We start from the raw sequence: 24441 nt of genomic DNA, 5'->3' as shown, positions 1-24441 counted from the left end.
AATTCTTTGAATACCCACCCTGTCACTCAAAAGGTGATATTGAACATAAAATTTTGCTGTTTGCTTTCTTTCTCCTAGTGGATTATCATGCATACTTCATTTTGGATACCATTATTATTTCTCATAGATACAATATTTTTTCACATTGCCAACTTTAGACCCCTATTCCTTTTGTCCAAGTTGCAGAGAAAGCATAATCTCTATACAGCCTCTCCCTGTCTGCTGCCTTTGCCTTTACTATCGTGATTTGTACTTCAACTAGTATAGTAGTCATCTTTTATAATCCATGTATTCTCTATTATTCTATCATCTCGCATTTCAAGTGCAATAATTCTCTGACTGGTCTACCTGGAATCATTCTTTTTTCCAGTCCGTTCAGCAGAGAAACTTTTGAGGTTCAAATCTGATCATTTTCTTCATATGTACCTTAATGTTACTTTAAAGGTAAAGAACAAAACTTCATCATGACTCACAAACATCCCTTGCCTATATTTTCAGTTCTCTCACTTTCCCTTTCATATGTGTAGTTATGTAAAACTTCTAGTTTTTGAAACCTTTAAGCTCCCTTCTTCTATTGGTTACATTTCCCTTGTTTGGAATTGTCTTCCCTCTTTTTTTTGCGGTACTGGGTATGGAACCCAGGGGCATTCTACCTCTGAGCTATACCCCCAGCCCTATTTTTTAATTCTTTATTTTGAAAGTCTTATTAAGTTGCAGAGGGCCTCATTAAGTAGTTGGGGCTGTCTACAAACCCTTGATCCTCTTGCCTTTGTCTTACCTTTTTTGTTCATCTTTTCGATTTTAACCCAAAGGGTGATTCTTTTGGGAAAGGTTTCCTGATTGGAACATAAGTCACTTCCCCTTCATATACTCCTTAAAAAAGTAAAAATAAAATTCCCGTGTCTTTCCATTGTAGGATTTATGGTTTGTTTTTATTTGCTTAATATGGAATCTATCCAACTAATTAGTAACATCGTTGAAGGCAAGTACCATGACAATTTTTGACTTTCATTATGTCCTTATTACTTAATGATGACTGGTGTGTGTTGTCCAATAAATGCAATTTAATGAATGTTGTATGTAATGAATTTACATGCTTGTCTTTATTAAACTGGAATTCTTGAGAAGCATTGTGCTTTTTAGTGATTTTTTGTATCACTGTACATTATATGATATCTGGCCCATAATAGGTGCTCCATTAAGTATGTTCAGAGTGAGTAACTTTACAGTGACTATATTATGTAGACAATCAGGGGAGTCTGACAGTCTTAAAGTTTTCACTAAATTTTTTTTTTTTTTTTTTTTTTTTTGCGGGTCTGGGTATGGAAGCCAGGGGCACTCGACCTCCAACCTATACCTCCTGCCCTATTATTTATTCTTTATTTTGAAACAGAGTCTCACTAAGTTGCGGAAGGCCTCACTAAGTAGCTGAGGCTGTTTGCGAACCGCCATCTTCCGGTCTCAGCCTCCTAAATACTGGGATTACAAGTGTGCACTACCATATCCCGCTTCACTAAAATCTTAATGAAGTAAGAATATTGGGGCTGGAAAACAGATTAGAGATTGAGTCAAGACTCACTTTCTACATAAGAAAAGTCAAGTCTAAATAGTGAAATGACTTACCCCAATCTCACAGACAGCTGGATTTTAGCTCAGGTCTACAAATTCCCAAACTAATACTTTATATACTATAGCATGTTTCTTTCCTTAGCATCTAGGCAGCTATTGACAAGGACTTAAGAGGAGAAAAAATATTCTACTCACATTTAAGTGGAACTTTTAATCTTATTTTCCCTAAAATTTTCCTGCTAGCCAAAAAATAATATTTGTTCAGCAATCACTATGTTCCAGTCACTATTCCTATACTTTGGGAGTTAGATAGTATTACTGTTTTGTAGTTGGAGAAATGGAGGCACAAAGAAGTTAAACAACTTTCCTAAGTTTGTATAGCTAGTGAGTAGTAGTGACAGATTTGAACCCAGGCATTCTAACTGTCCTAGTAACATACTGTTTGGAAGCAGATCTGAGGTCAGTATTATTTAGATCCATTATTAATGTATAATTAAAATCATGTTCAAGCTGGGCGTGGTGGCGCACACTTGTAATCCCAGTGCTTAGGAGGCGGAGACAGGAGGATCGCACAGGTTCAAAGCCAGCCTCAGGTACTCAGTGAGGCTCTCAGCAACTTAGTGAGATCCTGTTTCCAAATAAATGTATAAAATAGGTTTGGGAGTATAGCCAGGAGGTAGAAAGAAAGCCTCTAGGTTCCACCCCCAGTACCACCAAAAAAAAAAAAAAAAGAAATCATTTCATTAGTATTGTATTATAGAGTTTTTGACATCTTGAAATGGCAAGTATAATTAGCCTCACTCTGATACATTAATGAAATGGTATGTGGCAGCATGCTAGAGGGTATGTTCAAAAGATATATTGGTGAGTTTAAATAAAATACCTAGCACATAGAGAAGGAAGGATGTTGAGTGAAGTTTTAACAGGAAAGATATGAATTGTTCTATGTAGAATCCATATATGAAAAGTATCCTTCACAGTTTCAGGACAGAATATAAGTATGTGAGTAAGATTTGGCTGTGTTTGAAATAAAATGGTTAAAAACAAATAGCTGAGTGTGGTGGTGCATGGCTGTAATGGGGGGGCTGAGACAGAAAGATTGTAACTTCAAGGACAGTCTCAACAAATAGTGACATTCTTCAGTAACCAAGTGAGACCTTGTTTCAAAATAAAAATAAAATAGGACTGTGTGTGTGTGTGTGTGTGTGTGTGTGTGTGTGTGTGTGGTAGCTCAGAGGTAGAATTCCCCTGGGTTTAATCCTAACTAAACAAAAAACCCAAATAGCTCTCCAGCAAAAACAAAAAATATTCTCCAGCAAAAACAAAAAACAAAAGCATTTTTGATGGATTCATTAACACATTTGTCTGATCATTAATGTTTAATGTTGTGTCCAGTATCAAAGTATATTAGCATAATTGAAGAGATTTTAGAAAACTAATAGTAATGATTATTAAATGATTAAAAAGACTTCTGTGAGAAATTTGAGGAATGGTTGTTTTGGCTGAGAAAATAGGGAAATGATGTTATTTCTCAACAGATTCATGGGGATTAAAAACTATATGACATTACTAAAAGTAAAAATATTAATTGTTGAGATCTTGGCATAAACATTTTCATTATATGGTTCTATTATAGAAAGTGACTACTTCATTAAAGGGATCATCAGAGTATAAGCTAAAAGATTTTGAAATTTACAGGTTTATAATGCTACTTTTACCTGACACTTTTTGTCTGAACCCATCCTTCATGTGATTTCAGTTTTTAGGCAACACTCTTGCTTTGTTTATTACCAAGAAAGGCACGTGTACCATATATTCATTCATTCAAAAAATAGGTATTTAATGTCTGTCACAGTGGTGTAGGCCTATAATCCCAGCAATTTAGGAGGCTGAGGCAGGAGGATCACAAGTGTGAGGCTAGACCTTGTCTCAAAACAAAACCCAACCCAACCCAACCCAAACTAAACCAAAACAAGACACAAAGGGCTGGTGCTGCAGCTTGGGATGGAGCTTAGTAGTATAGCACTTGTGGGTTCAATCCCAGTAATCCCCCCCCCCCAATTTAAAATTCACTATGTGCCATACTTGGAATGCATTAGTAATGTAACTGATTAGTGCCTCTGTCCTCCTGGAGCTTGCATACTATGGGAAGAAAAAGACCATAGTATACATAATGAATAAGTTAATTACATATAATGTAAGAAAATGATAAATAATGGAAAAAATAAATGGTAAAGAAAGTGTTGTGTGAGGTCGCAGGATTTAAATGATAGCCTTGTTAAGTCTTGAACAGACATTCTGTGTTCTCTGTTGAGCCTTTGTACAAAATAGATCTCAGGGAATGGGTAATAATATGTAGCTTATGTATTTTCACTTGTATAATGCTTAATAATTCTATTAGAGTAGAAGCTCTTGCACACATATTGCTAGAGTCCTGTAAAATGGCATTGAGGTGGAGGGTTGGCATTGCTTTCATTTTGCGCAGAAAAGTCTTGAGAGTTAAGAGAGTGTGTGTGTATGGCCGGGGCGTGGGGCACGCTTGTAATCCCAGCATTTGGGAGGCTGAGACTGGAGGATTGCGGTTCGCGGACACCCTCAGCCACTTAGGCCCTCCGCAACTCAGTGAGACCCTGTTTCAAAATAAAGACTGAAATACTGGTCAGGGTTGTAGCTCGGGGGCCAAATGCCCCTGGGTTCCATCCCCAGACCTGCAAAGAAAAAGAAAGAAAGAGAGAGAGAGAGAGAGAGAGAGAGAGAGAGAGAGTATTGTTGGAGATCTAACCCAGCGAGTCTTGAGAGAGTTAAGGGTGTGTGTGTGTGTGTAGTGTGTTACTGAAGATCTAACTCAGGGCCTGCTTTGTGCTGTGAAAGCACATTACCATTGAACTGTACCAACAGCCCAGAAGCCAAGTATTATGTATTATACTAATTAAAGATGCTCTGTTTAATCATTGTTTGATGTCAGAGCCTTTTTTTTTGCACACAGTATCTTTTTGTGTGTGTGTGTGTGTGGTACTGGGGTTCCTGGAAGCCCTTCTACCTCCAGGCTACACTCCCAGACCTATTTTTATATTTTTATTTGGAAACAGGGTCTCCTAAGCCAGCGCGTGGGGCTGGCTTCAAATCTGCGCGATCCTCCTGTCTCTGCCTCCCAAGCGCGGGGATTACAAGCGTGCGCCACCACGCCCAGCTTGCACACGGTATCTTAAACTATGTTTTTTTCATTTCTATATAGCATCATAAACTAGGGCTTTTTTTTCGAATATCTTAGTACTAGTTTCTAGTCTTACGTTTGATTCTTAATTTTATCTATAAGATTAAATACTGGTATCTTCATCAATTTACATGCAATGATTGATTTTATAGCTGAGAAAAACTCCATGAGTCTTAACTGTCATTTATCAATCCTTATTCTGGGAAATTTGACTTTTAACTATTTTGCTTTTATTTGACTGACAGGACCAAGCAGAACAATTCTTTAGAAGTCGCCATACAAATAACTGGGCTGTTTTGGTAAGTATGTTTTCTCAACATACACTGTGTTGTCACATCAGAACTGAAAATTTTGTATGAATAGAATTTTAGAGAATAAAAAAATAATCATATATATGTGTATATATATATATATATATATTTGTGTGTGTGTGTGTGTGTGTGTGTGTGTGTGTGTGTGTGGTGCTGGGGGTGGAACCCAGGGACTTTCTACCTCCAGGCTGTACTCCCATACCTATTTTATACTTTATTTGGAAATAGGGTTTCACTAAGTTGCTGAGAGCCTCAGTAAGTAGCTGGGGCTGGCTTCGAACCTGTGTAATCCTCCTGTCTCAGCCTCCCAAGTGCTGGGATTACAAGCGTGTGCCACCACGCCTGGCTAATCTTATATTTTTAACAAAAATTTTTTATATTTTGAGTTGGCTATAATTTATCTTTTATTTATTTATTTATTTTTGATGGTACTGGGGGTGGAACCCAGAGGCTTTCTACCTCCAGGCTATACTCCCAGACCTATTTTTTAACATTTTATTTAGAAACAGGGTCTCACTAAGTTGCTGAGAGCCTCACTAAGTAGCTGAGGCTGGCTTTGAACCTGTGTGATCCTCCTGTCTCAACCTCCCAAGCGCGGGGATTACAAGTGTACGCCACCACACCCGGCTTGAGTTGGCCATAATTTAAATTGACCATTTTAACTAACAGTTATTTCTTGCCCTTAATTTATTAGTCAAGTGGTGATCTGTAAGTAAATAAATATAAGAAGAAATTAGGGTGCTGTTGTTAAAGGAAGCAGTTTATAAAATATAGAATCATTTTTAACTGGAAATGAGTAATTATATTTCTTATATTAATAGATTATAGTTCCTTTTTACTTCTTTTATTTTTTCTTAATTTTTGTGTTACTGGGGATTTAACCTAGTGGTATTCTACCTCTGAGATACATCCCCAGCCATATTTTTATATTTTATTTTGAAACAGGGTCTCATTAAGTTGTGGAGGACTTCACTAAATTTTGAGGCTGGCCATGAGCCTGCAATCTTCCTGGCTCAGCCTCCCAAGTACTGGGAATTTATAGGCATATGCCACCATGCCCAACTTGATTTTTTATTTTTAAATTTTTTTTATGTTCACAAAAGTAGTAAATGATAATCATAGAAAATACAAATTATACAGAAAGGTTTAGAAAAAACATTAATTTTTTTGTGTGAATTTCACTTCAATTAAAAAGGAGAGAAGGCTGATCTCACTTAACATAATGTTCTCCAGGTCCTTCCATCTTCTTGCAAATGGCATGATTTTGTCCTTCCTTACTGCTGAGTAGACTTCCATTGTGTGTATTTTCTATAATTTTGCAATCCATTCATCTGTTGATGGAGACCTAGGTTGGTTCCATATTTTGGCTATTAGGAATTGTGCTGCTATGAACATGGGTATGCATATGTTATTTTAGTTCTTTGATTTCAACCTCTTTGGAAAGATACCCAGGAGTGGTATAGTCGGATCATATGGTGGGTCCATTCCCAGTTTTCTAAGGGATCTCCACAGTGATCTCTATAGCGGCTGAACTAGTTTGCACTCCCATCAACAGTGTAAAAAAGTTCCTCTTTCCCCACATCCTCACCAGCATTTGTTGTTATTTGACTTCTTTATGCTTGCCACTCTGATTGGGGTTAGATGGAATCTCAGCATAGTTTTGATTTGCATCTCCCTGATGGCTAATGATGTTGAACATTTTTTTCATGTATCTATTGGCCATTTGTATCTCTTCTTTTGTGAAGTGTCTAGTCAATTCAGTTGCCCATTTCTAAAAACTTGCTCTACAGTAGCAGGAAAACTAAGAGTTCTTTCATGATTAATCTATAAGAAGTCTTAGAAGAGGGAATAACTGCCAATGTGCAGACTGTCAATTGCCAAAGATTTCCTTTTCAAAACTAACAGCCTATTAGCTTGTACTACACATACATTAAAGCCTTCTTTGTCTGGGAAATCTCTAACCAAGAATCTCTCCATCCTCAGTAATTTGGGTTTCAGATGAAAAATACAGGATAAAAAAGAGGTATTATTGCAGTTTTATGACAACTGCAACCTTGATATTTTGCTCAGTGTTTTACATATTAGGCTTAGCACTGTATGGTGAAACATCAATAAATTATTTTCTGAAAATGGGAAGTTAGGAAATTTGACCAGGCCCAATTGAAACTACTAAAACACATTCTTTCAATGTTATGTTACTCAGTTTTTAAAAATATAAGTTTTTCTGGGTTTTGGGGTGATACCTGTAATCCCAGTACTTGGGAGGCTAAGATAGGACAATCTCAGGTTTGAGGCCAGTGTACTGTAACTTAGTGAGACCCTGTCTCAAAATTTAAAAAATAAATAAAATATAGGTAGGGATGTAGCTCAAAGATAAACTGCCCCTGGGTCCAATTCCCAATACCAATCCCCCCACACCTACATTTTTCTTCCAGGTTGAATTAATTTAATGTTAGTCTTGACTACATGATCAGAGGTAAATGAAGTACCCCTTTTCTTTTGTAAAATGACTGAGGAAACATTTGCCACCAGAGGGAGATAGACGGAAAATTGAATTCTATTTTGGTTTCAGATCTGTTTTGTATAATAATTTTTGCCTCTGTTTAGTAAAAGAAATTATGAAGATAATCCATATTCTTGGGTAGAGAATTACATCAATAAAGAGTATAAGATGAAAAGTTATTGGGCTCCTCTTTGGATGTCATTTTATTCTTTAGTGGTAGAATAGTGGTTACTATTAACAGGTTCTTATATTTCCTTCAAGAAATTTGTGGTGGGTATGATCACATTTGTGTCTACCCCTCCTCTCTTTTAAAAAGACTAACAGATGATACCATATGCCCTTTTACAACTTCAATGTTTTTTGTATTTCATTCAGTGAATATTTGATAATTTATATTTGGTTGGTATTTTGTGTCTCTTCTATTTTTTCACCTTAGTTTTCTAATAAATTACCCATGAAAATGAAGGACTTTCTTAGATATTTGCTCTTTAAGTGATTTAACAGATGCAGAAAGCCTTTTATGTTTGCATAAAGTACAACAAAAGTACTGGCTTTTATTATGGTTTATTCAGATGTAAATTGTCTTTTTTTTCTGCTTCAAGTTAGGAAACCTGTAAATTTTGGGGGTAGTGATTTGGCTTTCAGCTTTTTGGTTTTCATTTTTGCTGGTATAGGCAATGTTTAGTGAAAAATGTTAAGTACATATTTTTGCATACTGTGTGAGCAAAGTGAAAAGATGTACATTTTCAAACTTGATGTGTATTGCAAATTGCCTTCTTAGAAGGTTTATGCTAATTTTCACATTTTAGTTAGTCAGCTATGAATACTTTCTCCACACCCTTGGCAATACTGTGAATTGTCACACTTTTTGGTACTTACTGGTCTAATTTATGTTTTTTAAAGTGTGGCTGAAGTTGAGTCCATTTTTAATACTTTTGTTATGACACACTTGTTCTTATCCTGTCCTCTTTTTTTTACAAATTAGTCTGTTCATTTTTTTCTGTTGAGTTATGTATAAGGCTATTAGACCTTATATTATTTTGAATTTTCATTTGTTTTTTGTGATTTCTTTTTAGTATTTTGTGATATTTTAGTATTTTGTGATACTATTTTGTGATATTTTTGACATATGGAGTTTTATATTTTTATATAGTCAAAATTTTAATCTTTTTTTTTGTTTCTAAGATGAAAATTCACCTTAAAAAATAGCTGGGCATGGTGGCTCATACCTGTAATCCCTAGTACTCGGGAGACTGGGACAGGAGCATCTCAGATTCAAGGCCAGCCTCAGCAATTTAGTGAAACTTCAGTAGCTTAGTGTGACTCTGCTTTAAAATAAATAAAAAGTGCTATGGTTGTAGCTCAGAGGTAGAACAGCTCTGTGTTCAATCCCCAATACTCACTCCTCCCAAAATATCAAGTGGTTCCTGTATTTGGCAGGGGCAAAAGCATTTATATTCTTCTCATGATTGTCATTATTCTCACTATATACACAGACATGTGGTAGGAGGAAGGAGTGTGCTTTGTGAGTATACCACCACCGGCCTCAATCTCTGTTTACCTTCCTTAAATGGATTACCAAAAAACCTAATTTTTCAGGCATAGAGTTAGGTCTTCCTAGCAACTCTGATGTAATTTTTAGTAATCTTTAAGTGTAGAACTGTTTCTGGTTTTCTGATCTATTTATTGGTTTTATAATGCATTTTCTTATGTGTATATAAAACTGTTTTGTATGTTATATTTTAGTCTGTCGTACATTTTTTGCAGTTAAGAAGCAATCAAGAGTGAAACAAACATATAACTTAGGGGAGCTTATTTTCTTCTCAATTATTTGATGAGATTATGGGTATTAACTTTGATTCTAAATAATTAAACCGTTTAGAAATAGGAATGTCATAAAAATCACAGAAATTGACATTGACTAAATTGGTTTACATTTGGTTAAATTCTCTGAAGATTATTTTCTTTTAAGCTGTGTGATCTTTTTTAGCAGTTAGGAAAAGCCTCTCTTTAGAAAGATTGGTTTTATTAACAGTTCTTTATGTTTTTTTATTGTTTGTAAGTCTGAAAGAATTTCTAAATCATACTTCAAGAACTCTGTGGCCTATTTTTACTCATAGAAATCATATTTTTGTTTTAATTAGGTGTGTACATCCCGATTCTGGTTTAATTATCGACATGTTGCAAATACTCTTTCTGTTTATAGAAGTGTCAAGAGGCTAGGTATTCCTGACAGGTAAGAAATCTTAATGAAGTTCAATTTTGAACCTTAATAAAGATGACCCTTATGTAACTGTTGCTATATTTGTATTTTTTTGTTCCTTATGAAAGACATAGAGAAACCCTATTTGAAGTTTTTGGCAGAAAGCCAACTTAATGAGACCCTATTTCCAAATAAAGTATAAAAAATAGGTCTAGGAGTATAGCCCAGAGGTAGAAAAGCCCCTGGGTTCCACCCTCAGTACCACAAACAAACAAACAAAAAAATTGGGTTGGGGGTATAGCTCAGAGGTAAAATGCCTCTGGGTCTAATTTCCAGCATATCCTTGAGCCAGGCTTGGTGGCACACAGCTTGTCATTCAGTACTTGGGAGGCTGATACAGAGACAGGAGGATAGCAGGTTTACGGCCTGCTTCAGAAACTTAGTGAGGCTCTGTTTCAAAATAAAACAATAAAAAATAAAATACAGCTGGGGGTGTAGTTCAGAGGCAAAATGTCCCTTAGTTCAATCCCAGATAATGCCAAAGAAAATAAAGAAAAGGCATATCCTGATTCCCTTATTTACCTCTATAGTACCTCTTGTATACTATTAATATAACATGATTGTCCTAAATATAGTATATCTTGAAGGGAACAAGACTCCCCTGCCCCTGTCCCCCACATGCTAGAGATGGGTGATACCTAGGGCCGTACATGTGTTGGGCAAGCTCCACTTGGAGTCCTGAAGGGTTACATTTTATTTCACTTTTTCCTTTAGCATCTGCCATGGTGCCTAGAGCACATAGTAGGTGCTCAGTAGAAGTTGGGTAAATAAATAAATGTGTAACTTGGAAATATTTTATCAGTTATACAAAGCAAACATAAACTTACTTTTAAAGCAGAAATATTTATATCTCCTAAACTGTTTTTGTCTACTTTTCAGAAAATACTAATCTGATATTAAAGACACTCTAATCAATATCTTGCTAGAATTTTATAATATTATTTGAAAATATTGGCTTAAAGAAAAGAGATATTAATGGCTCTGTGGGAAGGTGGAAAGACCCCCCCCCCAATAAGATTCTCATAATTGATTTCTAGTTCAGCTATTATCGATTTGATACCTAAGGTCCACACAGGAGAGGTGTCTTGTATTTTGTGTCCATACTTTTTTTGGTACCTTACTGGGGCTGGGAGACTGTGTTTTTATTTACCTGATTTCAGCTTCCTGAACTGTTCCACTGTGTTGAGGCCGTTTTCTGCCCCGAAGAGTTGTTTTGGATGAGATCCCTGTGTGGCTGCCTCTAGTGTTCTTAATGTGACTAAGATGAGAAACCAGCCATGAAGCAGGGAGTAGGTTCTAAAGTTTGTATGTGATGCAAAAATTGAGGCAAAAATGTTTCTGAAAAATTTCTTAAATAGCACATAAATTAGTGCAGTATTGTCTTTCAAGTATGACACAATTACAGCCAGTTTTTCTTCCAGTGCTTGAACACTTTGAGCACTGGGTGGAGTCTTTTACTTATGAGTAGAAGCTGTGTTATATGAAAAATATACATATCTAACATTAGAATTAAGATTCTAACACTGTGAGAGGCACATGGGAATTGAGGCTGACTTAGGGAATATAGATTCATAGCTCCCTTCTCATGTTTACTTTGGGAAAAAATGCATTTTAGTATTAGGCTGTATTAGGCTGGGTGAGATCTTTTTCTCTCCCCTCCCCTCCTTCTCCCTCTCCCTCTTTATGAGATTTAAATTATTCATGGAAGCCTGCAGCGTGGTGGCGCACGCTTGTAATTCCAGCATTTGGGAGGCTGAGACCGGAGGATCTCCGTTCACAGGCAGCCTCAGCTTAGTGAGGCCCTTTGCAACTCAGTGAGACCTTGTTTCAAAATAAAGAATAAAAAGCAGGGCAGGGGGTATAGCTCGGAGGTCAAATGCCCCTGCGTTCCATCCCCCAGACCTGCAAAAAAAAAAAAAAAAAAACATATTCATGGAGTAAAACATGTATGTATTTTTTCTGAAAATATTATTTAGTACTACCACAGGCTGAGTGGATTTGAGTTAACGTAATTGTCCCTGTCTGATAAACTATTTCTGTAGTTAAATCTAAGGCTTTTTTTGAGTCTACCTAACACTGTCTTTCTTTATTCCATATTCCAATCATTATATAAAACTTACATTCTTAGTTTGAACATTCAATTGTTCATCTCCCTTTATTCAGAAATCTTTAGTTTTTGCAGAATAAAGGTCAGCTTCCCTTTCCTGCTACTCGAGACCCCTTACAGTCTGGTTCCAAATCTGACATTCCGGTCACTGCACTCAGCCACTAACGTTTCAGCCAGTTCCTTCTCCTCCGCCCCTGCATGGCCTCTGTGCATTGTCTTGATTGGTCTTCCCTTATGGTTCTTTCCTTCTTTCTAGTTTGCTGATGTCTATTTAATCTGTGTGTTCCCTAAAGGCTTCTTGGTCCTTTTACATAAATATTTTACTTATACTTTTAGGGCACTATCTTGTTTGTGTTGCCCTCATTTCTTCAAGCCTGGATATGATGCCTTGTTTATATTCCTCACAGTGCATTCTTTGGTGCATTGTGCAGTTTAGTGAATGAATAATTATGTTAAGAGACCCTTAGCTAATTGAAACTCATTAGTCTAGACTAGAAAATAAACATTTGTCAATTCTGTATTCTCTTTTCTTTTATTCATGTTTTTCAAACATCGCTGAGCTAAAAGTGCTCTGTAGTTGATTTTCTCAGCTATTCCCTAGCTCCTGTTTTAGGTGGGTGGAGGGTCTCACTAGGCCATTTCAAACTGATTTCTTTTTACCCCAAATAATTCCATAAGAGTCTTGTCTAAAACAAATTAACTTCAGTCTTATTTGTTCCCTACCTTGCTACCCAGTAAGCTCTTTCCAGGATGGACATTTTTCTTTTCATCACTTGTTTTTAACATTTTTATATAGTAATTAGAATTGGGAGCTAAATAGACAGTCATTTGAATTCTAATAATGTTTCTGTAAATTGAAAAAAACCCACTACTTGCCTGTTACTGCTATTTTTTAAAACCTGTTGGTTACATGAGGTCACTTGCTCTTCATGCTGCCGTGGATTTGTCTTTGTCTAAGGTAGAGCATTAATAAGATATGTGAACACTCTTACTGTATAATTTTTTAGTGACATAACCAGGAGAAGGAAATAGCTGTTATGGGTGTGTATAAACGTTTGTGGCTTTCTCCACAGTAAGGATAGCCAACATGGACTCCTTCCCATGCCCTGCAGCACACATTCACTTTCCACCGTAATTCATAGACTGTGTCGGAAACCTTATAATCAATTATTTAATTATTCCTTCAGACCATTGTGAGAAATTTTTCCCTAATTTACATATTAAAATGGTAGCTCAGGATTGCTAAATGACTTGTTTAAGGTCCCTTAAGTATACCCTTTAATAAAAATAGCCAGAATTTGAATTCAGGTTTGATGTTATAAGCAGAGAATTTCTATTATGTCATACCTGTCTCTTCCCTAAGAAAATGTAGTAGTTAATATTTATATAACATTTGTGATTAGATTTCTTTAAAATTATGTTATCTCACTTTATGACAATCTGTAGAGATTAATACAATTATATATACTCCATGTTTTAAATATTTAATTAAATTCTAAAAGATGTCTACATGTAGTAATGGGGTTATGAAAATAATTAATACATATGAGAAATTTCTCCCCAATTTTCCCATTTTGTTGTTTCCATAGTTTTTACTGTTGCCTAAGTGTTATTTCATGCTTCACCTGCTTGATTCTTCTGGATTTAGGCATGCTTTGTAGTTATAGTACAGGTTGAGCATCCCTGATCTGATAACCTGAAATGCTCCAAAACCTAAAACTTTTTGAGCACTTATATGACACCTCAGGGTCATATCAGTGCTGACACATGGTAGGTCTTAGTCATAATGTAGGCACAGTAAAAATGTTGTGTAAAATGTGTGTAAAGTGTATATGAAACAAATCATTTTTGTGTGTAGACTTGACTCCCATCTCCAGAATATCTCTTCTTCTGTCTACACACACACACACACACACACACACACACACACACACACACACTTCAAATTTTGTATAAATCCGAAATCTGAAACACTCTGGTCCCAGTAAGATGAGGGATACTTAACTTAAGCTGGGCATGCTGTTTATTCCTGCTTGTCGTCTCTTCCCCCTTCCAACTCATCCTACACACACCTATGACCCTGCATTCCTCCTTTGACTCCCACGATGAAGAACCTGCAGTGACTCTCTAGTATCTTTCTAACAGATCCCAAAATTTCAATCACCTTTGGGCTTTACTGCTTGTTAATTCCAATTCACTATTTTCAATTTGTCCATTTGTTGTGATATCTACTATGAAGTTTTTGGCCTCTCTCATTTCTACTTTTGGCCATATGTCCCACCTAGGACACTTAGACTGTCCTGTGTTCTTCATTTATGTTTTGTTTCACTGTGTAAATCTTCATGGTCTCTGTTTATAGAGATCACCAGCAAATTTTTCAATTGACTTACTTACAACTAGTTTATAAGATTTTAAAATAATTATATATGTCTTAAAATTTTGATCTATCATTACTTTTAGTATTTTAATATACTGATAATCATTGTATTTTATGATTTTGCCTCATATTTCTTTTTCTTGCCCCATTTTTTATTTATTTATTTTTAATTGGTACATTGTAGTCATATATCAATCACATTGGAGTACAAGACTTGAGAGGATATACAAGCACACATCATCCAATTAGCCCTCATCCAGCCCCCATCCCATTCCCTCCCCCTCCCTCGATCCCATGCTTGTTTGGTGATTAACTTTGATACATTTGTTTATGTACCTCCTGCGTTTTAAAGAGGCTCCATCCTCCCCTATTCCATACCCTCTGATTGGTCACCTTAGTTGCCTCACTATAGGGCCCTTTCTATAGCTCGACCTCTTCCTGTTGACCCTTTCCTCCTAGTTATTGCTGATTAGGGGAAGCATCTGATATATATTTTCTACGATATTTCTCTATGCATGCCGCGTTGCATGTACTGATCCCACTCTTGACGGCCCCAGTAGTGGCCTGGCTACCAGGTGGACTGATCCAGACCACACTGGCTGGCAGTCTCTGATCCTGGCCTCGGAGGCCCCAGCACCGGCCTTGCCTCATGGCAGGCTCCGATGACGGCCTTGCTGGCCCCAGCACCAGTCTAATCCCTTGGCAGGCTCCGATCCAGCCTCGGAGGCCTCAGTAGTGGCCTTGCCTCACGGAAGGCTCCGATGCCGGCTGCTGGGCCCGGCACCAGCCTAACCCCTCGCAGGCTCTGATCCCGGTCTCGGAGGCCTCAGTACCGGACTTGCCTCATGGCAGGCTCCAGTGCTGGCCATTGGCCCCGGCACCAGCCTAATCCCTCGGCAGGTTCTTATCCTGGCCTTGGAGGCCCCAGCACTGGCCTTGCCTCATGGCAGGCTCCGATGCGGGCCGCTGGCCCCGGCATTGGCCTAACCCCTTGGCAGGCTCCGATCCCAGCCTCAGAGGCCCCAGTAGCGGCCTTGCCTCACAGCAGGCTCCGATGCTAGCCGTTGGCCCCAGCACCAGTCTAACCCCTCGGCAGGCTCCGATCCCGGCCTCGGAGGCCCCAGCACCAGCCTTTCCTCACGGTGAGCTCCGATCCTGGCCTTGCTGGCCCTGGCACCGGCCTAATCCCTCGGCAGGCTCTTATCCTGGCCTCGGAGGACCCAGCACCAGCCTTGACTCACAGCAGGCTCTGATGCCGGCCTCGTTGGCCCCAGCACCGGTTTAACCCCTTGGCAGGCTCCAATCCCGGCCTTAGAGGCCTCAGTAGCGACCTTGCCTCATGGAAGGCTCCGATACCGGCCATTGGCCCCGGCACCGGCCTAACCCCTCGGCAGGCTCTTATCCTGGCCTCGGAGGCCCCAGCACTGGCCTTGCCTCATGGCAAACTCCGATGCCGGCCTCGCTGGCCCCGGCACCGGCCTAACCCCTCGGCAGGCTCCGATCCTGGCCTCGGAGGCCTCAGTAGCGGCCTTGCCTCACGGAAGGCTCCGATGCTGGCCGCTGGCTCCGATGCTGGCCGCTGGCCCCGGTACCGGCCTAACCCCTCGGCAGGCTCCAATCCAGGCCTTGGAGGCCCCAGCACCAGCGTTTCCTCACAGTGAGCTCCGATCCTGGCCTTGCTGGCCCTGGCACCAGACTAACCCTTCAGCAGACTCTGATCCCGGCCATGAAGGCTCCAGCACCGGCCTTGCCTCACGGCAGGCTCCGATCCCAGCCTCCCTGGCTCCAGCATCGGCCTAACCCCTCGGCAGGCTCCGATCTCGGCCTCGGAGGCCCCAGTAGTGGTCTTGCCTCATGGCAGGCTCCGATGTTGGCCATTGGCCCCAGCACTGGCCTAACCCCTCAGCAGGCTTCGATCACTGTCTCGAAGCTCCAGCACCGGCCTTGCCTCATGGCAGGCTCCGATCCCGGCCTTGCTGGCCCTGGCACCGGCCTAACCCCTCGGCAGGCTCTTATCCTGGCCTCGGAGGACCCAGCACCAGCCTTGCCTCACAGCAGGCTCTGATGCTGGCCTCGTTGGCCCCAGCACCGGTCTAACCCCTTGGCAGGCTCCAATCCCGGCCTCGGAGGCCTCAGTAGCGACCTTGCCTCATGGAAGGCTCCGATACCGGCCATTGGCCCCGGCACCGGCCTAACCCCTCGGCAGGCTCTTATCCTGGCCTCGGAGGCCCCAGCACTGGCCTTGCCTCATGGCAAACTCCGATGCCGGCCTCGCTGGCCCTGGCACCGGCCTAACCCCTCAGCAGGCTCCAATCCTGGCCTCACTGGCCCCAGCACTGGCCTAACCCCTCAGCAGGCTCCGATCCCGGCCTCAGAGGCTCCAGCACCGGCCTTGCCTCACGGCAGGCTCCAATCCCAGCTTTGCTGTGTCCGTCGACGGCCTCACCCCCGGGCAGGCTCCAATCCGAGCACCCTCTTCGCCCAACCAATTGTCCCACGTTCTCGAGGGTGTGTGGTGGTAACATTCTGCCTTTGGGGTTATTATTTCAAAGTTTCCAGGTGTAATGCATCAGATCTCTGCCTCCCTTGAGTACTGGCCACTGCCACTGCCACTGCCTCCACCATTTCAAATCCTTCCCAGGCTCTTTTTCCACTCTGAATGTTGTCCAGTGTTCCTAAGCATGCGTGACGGTAGCATTCGACATTTGGTGTAATTTCTCCAAAAAAATAAGGTTGGTAGGATCCAATTTCTGCTTCTCTTGAATACAAGTCTCCACCGCCATCGCAGAGATCGCTTTCAACACCGCCTTTCTCCTTGGTCTCCGCTTAACTCTCTCCTTACAGGTGATGTCCAAGATTCTTAACAATATAGAGAAACAGCAGTCCTCCTTCATGGGGAATTTTTCCATAACTTTCAGTGCATTTGGATAAGTTTTGTCTGCATCTCCAGTGTCCTGGCATCCGCCACAGCTTTCTTAACTCCTCTCCGATATTTTTTCTTTTTCTTTCTTTTTTTTTTTTTTTTTTAAATAAGAGAAGACAGTATATGTGGTTTGAGGAGGTAGTGGGATCAGGCACTCAGTAGCACTGTTTAATGGTCGGTTTCCCCATGGGTCCAGTGTGCTCCGCACTACTCCGCCTGGGGTCCAGAGTCCCGTGACCCGGGCCCCGGCTGGCGTGCCCCGCCTCTTGCCCCATTTTTTAATGAACAAAAGGTCTGGAACTATATAAATGTGTTTTGTAAATTATTCGCAAAGTAGTGTCATAGATATTGTCAAGATAATTTTAACTCATGCCTTTGAATGTTCTTTCTCTTGTCTCCTGTCATGTACCAACAGTTTTTTTTCTCATCTTCTCCTTAAAAATATAAATAATAGTGTGAGAATACGAGTACTTCTATGCTCTGAACAGTCTGTCCTTTTAGTCTCACATTGGCAGTTGGTCTGTCTGACACTCCATGATGTTCCTGGTGGAGGAGTGTATTATAGCTTGGGTAGGTAGTGAAGTATATGCTATGGTTTGTGAAATATGCTTTAGGGAGGAGAACAGTGACAAAGGTAAAATAACATGTTGCCACCACCTTGAAGCTCTTGTTTGGAGACTTAAGTCGAATCAATTTGCCAGACCAGTAAGCCTTTAAGGGATTTTATGGAGTGTAAGGGAAATTTCTTTATTGATTTACATCCGTTTGTATTTGTAGATAAGAAGATCTTTGGTTGTTGAAGGAAGAGATGCTATTTCCTTTCCTTTGCAAATGAGACCCTGTTCCAAAATAAAGAATAAAAAATAGGGCAGGGGGTATAGCTCAGAGATAGAATGCCCCTGGGTCCATCCCCAGTACCGCAAAAAAGGGGGGGGTTTCCTTTGAGTATTAAATCTTTTCATATATATCTCTATTTAATCTTGTTTTGATAGCATTAAATTTTAAACTTTTCAATGTTTTTCTATAAACCTCTTTGGTAGAGTATTTTAATTATCTTAATTTTGTTAATATTATAAATGATATATTTTCCTGAACACATTTTCTAACTTCTGTTATTTGTATGCAGTTTGTTTTTTGTATATTGTTCTAGCAACTTGCTGAACCTAATTATATTTAATAAGTTCTTTTTTGATAGCTATAAATCTGCAATGACAGTTTTTTCACATCTCTGTGCCTATATATTTTTTAAAGAAATCTTCAAATGCTATTCAAATTTGAAAAATTTGAGATAAAAATAATCTTTAAAGGCCTCAAATTTAACAGTCTAGAGAAATCCTTTGTTTTATGCATGTGAAAATGGATTTTTGAGATATAATGTTTAAGGTTAAAACTTTATAGAGGCAAAACTAATTCTAAAATTCTAATATAGTGATTATATTACATTGTATTGCCCATTTATCAATGAAAAAGCATAAATGAAAGCAAAAATTAAAAAATAAAATGCTGATATGCCTTATAAAGTTGATGTTTGCATGATAATATACTTATTGTTATAAATGATAACCTAATAACATTACCAAAACTACAATAGGCTATCTTCAGAGCTTTCTCCTATAATAAGCTTTCTGTAGAGCTATTCATTTGTTTCCATTTGAGAATAACTCAGAAATTTATTTTTATTTTCACTTTGGTGCTCATAGTAAATGGATCTATTGGCATTTTATATCCAGTATTTGTGTTAGAATATGTATTAAGCTGAGTATTTGTAATGACTTTGTTTGTTAAAATAGTTTTGTTTAATGATTCTTTCAAAATAAATTATAAGTCATTTTAAAATTGAGGAGCTCCCGAGGATTGTATAAACATAAGGATATCACAACTAAGATGAGAGGCACTTAACATGGTATTTAAAGAGTATGTAGTGCTGGGCTTAGGGGCACATGATTATAATCCCAGTACATGGGAGGTTGAGACAGGAGGCTTGCAGTTTGGAGATCAGCTTCTGTAGATTCGTGAGACCTTGTTTCAAAATAAAAATTAAAAGGGCTGGAGGTGTAGCTTGGAGGTAGAATACCTTTGGGTTCAATCCCTAGTATAAAAAAAAAAAAAAGACTATGTAGGCCATAGTGTCTGGGACTTTGGTTTAAATCATTTTTCCATTATTGAGTTAGGCCAGACCAGAAAGAATTGGAGAAGAATGATTACTTGGCTTACCTTGCTTTTGCTTCAGGTTGCTATCAAACTAACATAGAAGCAACACAAAGGATATATGAACTGGAGAAATGATGTGAGTGAGTGGCTTATATTTCTTCCCTAGTTTCTCACTGCAGTGATTTCCAAATGTGGTGGTTGACACAGTTTATAGAAAGTAAAAAATCAGGTAAAATGAATCCAGAACAACCAATAGAGGAAGAGCTTTATTGTCACTCAGAATCCTACTGCTTCTCACACACGGCAAGTTTCTACTGTGCCTGAAGTTCAAACTTGCATGTTTTATTACTTACTGCATCACCAAGCCTTCAGTGATTTTAGAAATACCATAATATAGCCACTGTTCTTTCTGGTCAGTATTCTTGCAGCTATAATCTATAAGACTGACTTAGAGCCAGGCTTGGTGGCACATGCTTGTAATCCCAGTATTTGGAAGGCTGAGGCAGGAGGATTGTGGTTCATGGACAACCTCAGCTATTTAGGCTTTTTGCAACTCAGTGAGACCCTTTTTCAAAATAAACAATAATAAAAAATAGGGCTGGAGGTATAGCTCAGAGGTAGAATGCCCCTGCTTCCATCTTCATTACCGCCAAAAAAAGCCCCCCCAAAAACAACCCCCCCCAAAACAAAACACTACTCTCAAGGCTGAGACAGGATGATTGCAGGTTCATGGCCAGCCTCAGCTACTTAGTGAGGCCCTCTGAAACTTAGTGAGACCCTGTTTGAAAATAAAGAATAAAAAATAGGGCTGGGAGTGTAGCTCAGGGGTAGAATGCCATTAGGTTTCTCAGTACAGCAAAAACAAAAAACTACTTTCAAGTTCTAATCTTTGTAAGGCTTCATGAACTTGATGGCCTGAGTTGCTGCTGCCCTTCCTCCTCCTCCTTTTATTTTTTTAAGCACTGGTGAAGGGATTGAATCCAGTGATGGAGCTAGACAAGTGCTCTGTCACTGAATTACACTTCAGCCCAAGCCCTGTTCCTGAATTTCTACAAAGCTGTGTGTCATTTTAATGGCTATCCTTCATGAACAAGCTGTAGTAATTCCTTGCACTTAAAAAAAACAAACAAACACCTAACTAGAATAAATATTAAGGAATGATAGAGAATTAACAGAGCCTTTTCCTTTAACCTAGGATTTAACTTTTGTTTATTTTCTGATTTTTTTCCCTTTGGAAACTTGATAAAGGCAGGACATTTTATTTTTAGTAAAGAAATATTGATTGAATGGCTATAACTGGACTGGAATAAATAATACCTTAGGAGAAAGACATATCTTTGGGTTTCCCTGATTGTGATAATTCCCATAACTGGGCTTGTTCCTTTTAGGAACCTTGAAAACTATGCCTATGAAGTGCTATATAAGATACCAACTCTAGGAAGAGGGGGAATGAATCTCTTAAGACAAGTTGGATATTCTGCCCACCCAAATATAAGTCTTATTCCCCTAGTTGTCTCCTGATGTACTAGACAGTACCTTGGGAGGCCCATGTTTTCTTCCTTTCCTTCTCCCTCTCCCTCTTTCTCTCTCTTTCTCCAACAACCCCCCCCCCCCCCCCCCAACACATACTCTTTTTGCCTTCTGACTTGAAAGAGAAAGTAAGCCCTGGGCAGTTGTGTATGTTGAGAGCCTTTGTATTTACAGTACATTTGCCAATTTGTGTAATTTCAAATGAGGTGGGAATACATGGAACAGAAAGAGATTGGAGAGTACATTATAAGAAAGAATGTAAAAAGAACTTAGTAGCCATGCGTGGTGGTATATGCTTGTAATCCCTGCTCTTGGGAGGCGGAGACAGGAGGATCACACAGGTGTGAAGCCAGCTTCAGCTATTTAGTGAAGCTCTCAGCAACTTAGTGAGACCCTGTTTCCAAATAAAATATTAAATAGGTTTGGGAGTATAACCTGGGGGTAGAAAGCCTCTGAGTTCCACCCCCAGTACCAACACACACACACACACACACACACACACACACACACACACACAAAAAAAAAAAAAAAAACCAACAAAAAACCAGTAAATTATCTAAGAAAAGACTTAAGTGCTTGGGAGTTGGCCGTGAGAGTGACTTCAGAATAAGTCAGATCCAACTTGAATTTCACCATGGAAAGTGGTGATAATAAGTATATCTAAGGAAGTCCTGAAGACTTTTAATGGAGAATTGATAGTTCTTTCTCTACTATATTTGATCTGACACTTTGAAGAACATTGAAAGGATAAATGAAATTAACATTTATGCCTGGTGTGGTGGCACACGCTTGTAATCCCCGTGCTTGGGAAGTGGAGACAGGAGGATCGCGCTGGTTTGGAGCCAGCCTTGCTGGCTTAAGAGACCCTGTTTCCAAATAAAAAAATATAAAATAGGTCTGGGAGTGTAGCCCGGAGGGAGAAGGGCTTCCAGGAACCCCAGTACCACCAAAAAAAAAAAAAAATAAATAACATTTATGAATATGATTTGATTTCTTTGGGGAAAATATATTTTACAGAGTTTCATATTAATAGTTTCCAAGAATTTGGCATGAACATGACTGGTAGATTACTCAGTTCATTAAAAGGTTAAATTCCTACTCTGATACATTAATTTACACTTAAAATTATATCCATCTCAGCCGGGCGTGGTGGCGCAAGCTTGTAATCCCAGCATTTGGGAGGCTGAGACTGGAGGATCGCGGTTCGCGGACAGCCTCAGCTACTTAGTGAGGCCCTTTGCAATGCAGTGAGACCCAGTTTCAAAATAAAGAATAAAAAATAGGGCAGGGTGTGTAGCTCGAAGGTCAAATGCCCCTGGGTTCCATCCCCAGACCTGGAAAAAAAAAAAAGTATATATATATCCATCTCTAAGACTTCGATTCATGATATGCAAATATGCTATTTTATAAAGTAAAATCCATATTAGCTAGAACTTTTGCTTAACCATACTAGTCCTCTAAAAAAAGAAGCCAAAGGACAATCAGATAATAGCTTTGTAGGGAACATTCTCTCCAAATATATTTTAGAGTTTCTTTTCAGGCAAATGAAGTCCAATCTGATGTCTTGGCTTTTATCTAATTTTATCAACATTATTATGCTTAATTAAAATAGATATTTAAATCATAGCTTTGGCACACTGATCAAAAGTATTTTGTGTAATAGATTATACTTACATAAGAAAGCAGTTTATATATTCTTTTTACATTTAAATATTTATGTAGTTGTTTAGCTTCCACATTAGAATATTAAAGGTTGGTAAACACCGATCAATTATTTCTTCCACAGAACTATAACCACATATTATCAAAACAGTATGAAAATATACTTAACTAACATTTATACACATCATGATTTATCAATTATATAAAAAAACAGATTATCAAGTCTCCAGATACTAAGCTATTCAGCTCAAGAGGCATATAAAATATTAGCCATCTGCTTCGTTAGTAGAGACCCACTTCTTTTGCAAAAGAGGCTGAGAATAGAGGAAAAAATATACTAAAAACAAAAGAATAGCTGATAAGCAAATTCCAATTAAAAATTAACAAGTTACTGAAATTTTATGGTTGGGAGTTATTTTAGTTAAAGTAACAAAGTATCTCTACCTTTAAAAAGTATTGACTAGGGGCTGGGATGTAGCTCAGTGGCAAAACGCCTGCTTTGCAGGTGTGGCGCTCTGGGTTCGATCCCCAGTTCCAAAAAAGACAAAAAAAAAAAAAAAAAAAAAGTATTGACTAAAATGAAGAGTGTCTTTATTTTCTCTACATATAAAGCACAACACTCGTTCATTTTTAGGCCTTCACTGTCAAGTTGTACTTCAAAGTACAAACATTAAATTAAGTGTAAATATTTTTTTTGGGGGGGCACATTCTGGAGACATTATGACTTATTTCTGTATAATATAAATTTTCAAAATGAAAGTTTTCTATAGCAATATGAAATGAGATTTATAGAATGATATTACATAATTGCTGCAAGATTTGGTAAAAAGTCCAGCAAGAATGAAAAGGTTGTGCAAGCCTGATATAGTGGTGCCAACGTGGGGACTATGAACAGGATGTGACCAGCAAATGATTTGTAGACATTGCTTTCAGAATTTGACATGACTCAAGGTATAAATCATGTAAGATATAGTGTTCCTAGTTCATAAGGTTTTAGTTCGTACTAAAAGCATGCATGTATTACAGTAGGTATTTGGTGCTCAATTGTTCTAAATTACCTATTGATAAGATTCTGGCATTGGAATAGATTTAAAGAAGACATAATTGAATACTGCATTATATCAGGAAAGGTCAGCTGGTATAGATGGTAAGCACATCTTAAATGCTGAGCAAGAAGAATCCTTTGCTGAGTGTCCAAGTAGATTGATCATAACCCAGAGGTTCTGTCAATTTTGTGACCTTATGGTAAAACTGCTTTTCATTTATTCCTATGGAATCTTCAGACTCTGTCAACCAACTAATTTGTTAGCTAATAGATAGGGAAAATTAGATCCTGTCAAAGGTTATTTCTAAAATATTAGTATCCGGCTGTTTTTTTATTTTATTTTGCAATAGTTGTTTTTAGGACCATTGGAATCTCTGCAGCACTGACATGTTTTAGGGTGATACTTCTCCAAGTACAAAAGTTCCTTGATGTTACCGTGCATGGTGGCGCACGCTTGTAATCCCAGCATTTGGTAGGCTGAGACAGGAGGCACTTGGTTCTCTGCTAGCCTTAGCTACTTACTGAGGCCCTTTGCAACTCAGTGAGACCCTGTTTCAAAATAAAGAATAAAAAATAGGGTTGGGGGTGTAGCTTGGAGATAGAATGCCCCTGGCTTCCATCTCTAATATCACACACACACAAAGGTTCTTGATGTTAAAAGTAGCAATCTGCTTTTGTCTTTTGAACTGTTATCCTCATGCTTCATTCCATCTTTTGATAATGGCAGAGCAGTAAGCCCTGGAGTTTTCCTCAGGCCTGGAACACAGTCAGCAGCAGACAACCAGG

At 38.9% G+C, this 24441-nt stretch overlaps 1 protein-coding gene across 1 annotated transcript in view; it reads left to right on the top strand.

Annotated features, from left to right (window-relative positions):
- The window catches only part of PIGK (phosphatidylinositol glycan anchor biosynthesis class K), a gene marked incomplete at both ends in the record, with an annotated part of 104237 nt that overhangs the window by 1070 nt on the left and 78726 nt on the right, over nt 1-24441 (top strand). The window contains 2 exons of the mRNA XM_080692975.1: nt 5029-5082; nt 9742-9833. Of these exons, the coding sequence (XP_080549101.1) occupies nt 5029-5082; nt 9742-9833 (146 nt within the window). The remainder of the gene's footprint in view (nt 1-5028; nt 5083-9741; nt 9834-24441) is intronic.

Source organism: Muscardinus avellanarius (assembly GCF_963383645.1).
Source record: "Muscardinus avellanarius genome assembly, chromosome: 3".
NCBI classification, from domain to species: Eukaryota; Metazoa; Chordata; class Mammalia; order Rodentia; family Gliridae; genus Muscardinus; species Muscardinus avellanarius.
Note: the sequence above shows the minus strand (reverse complement) of the source record. Positions and strands in the feature narration are given on the sequence as shown.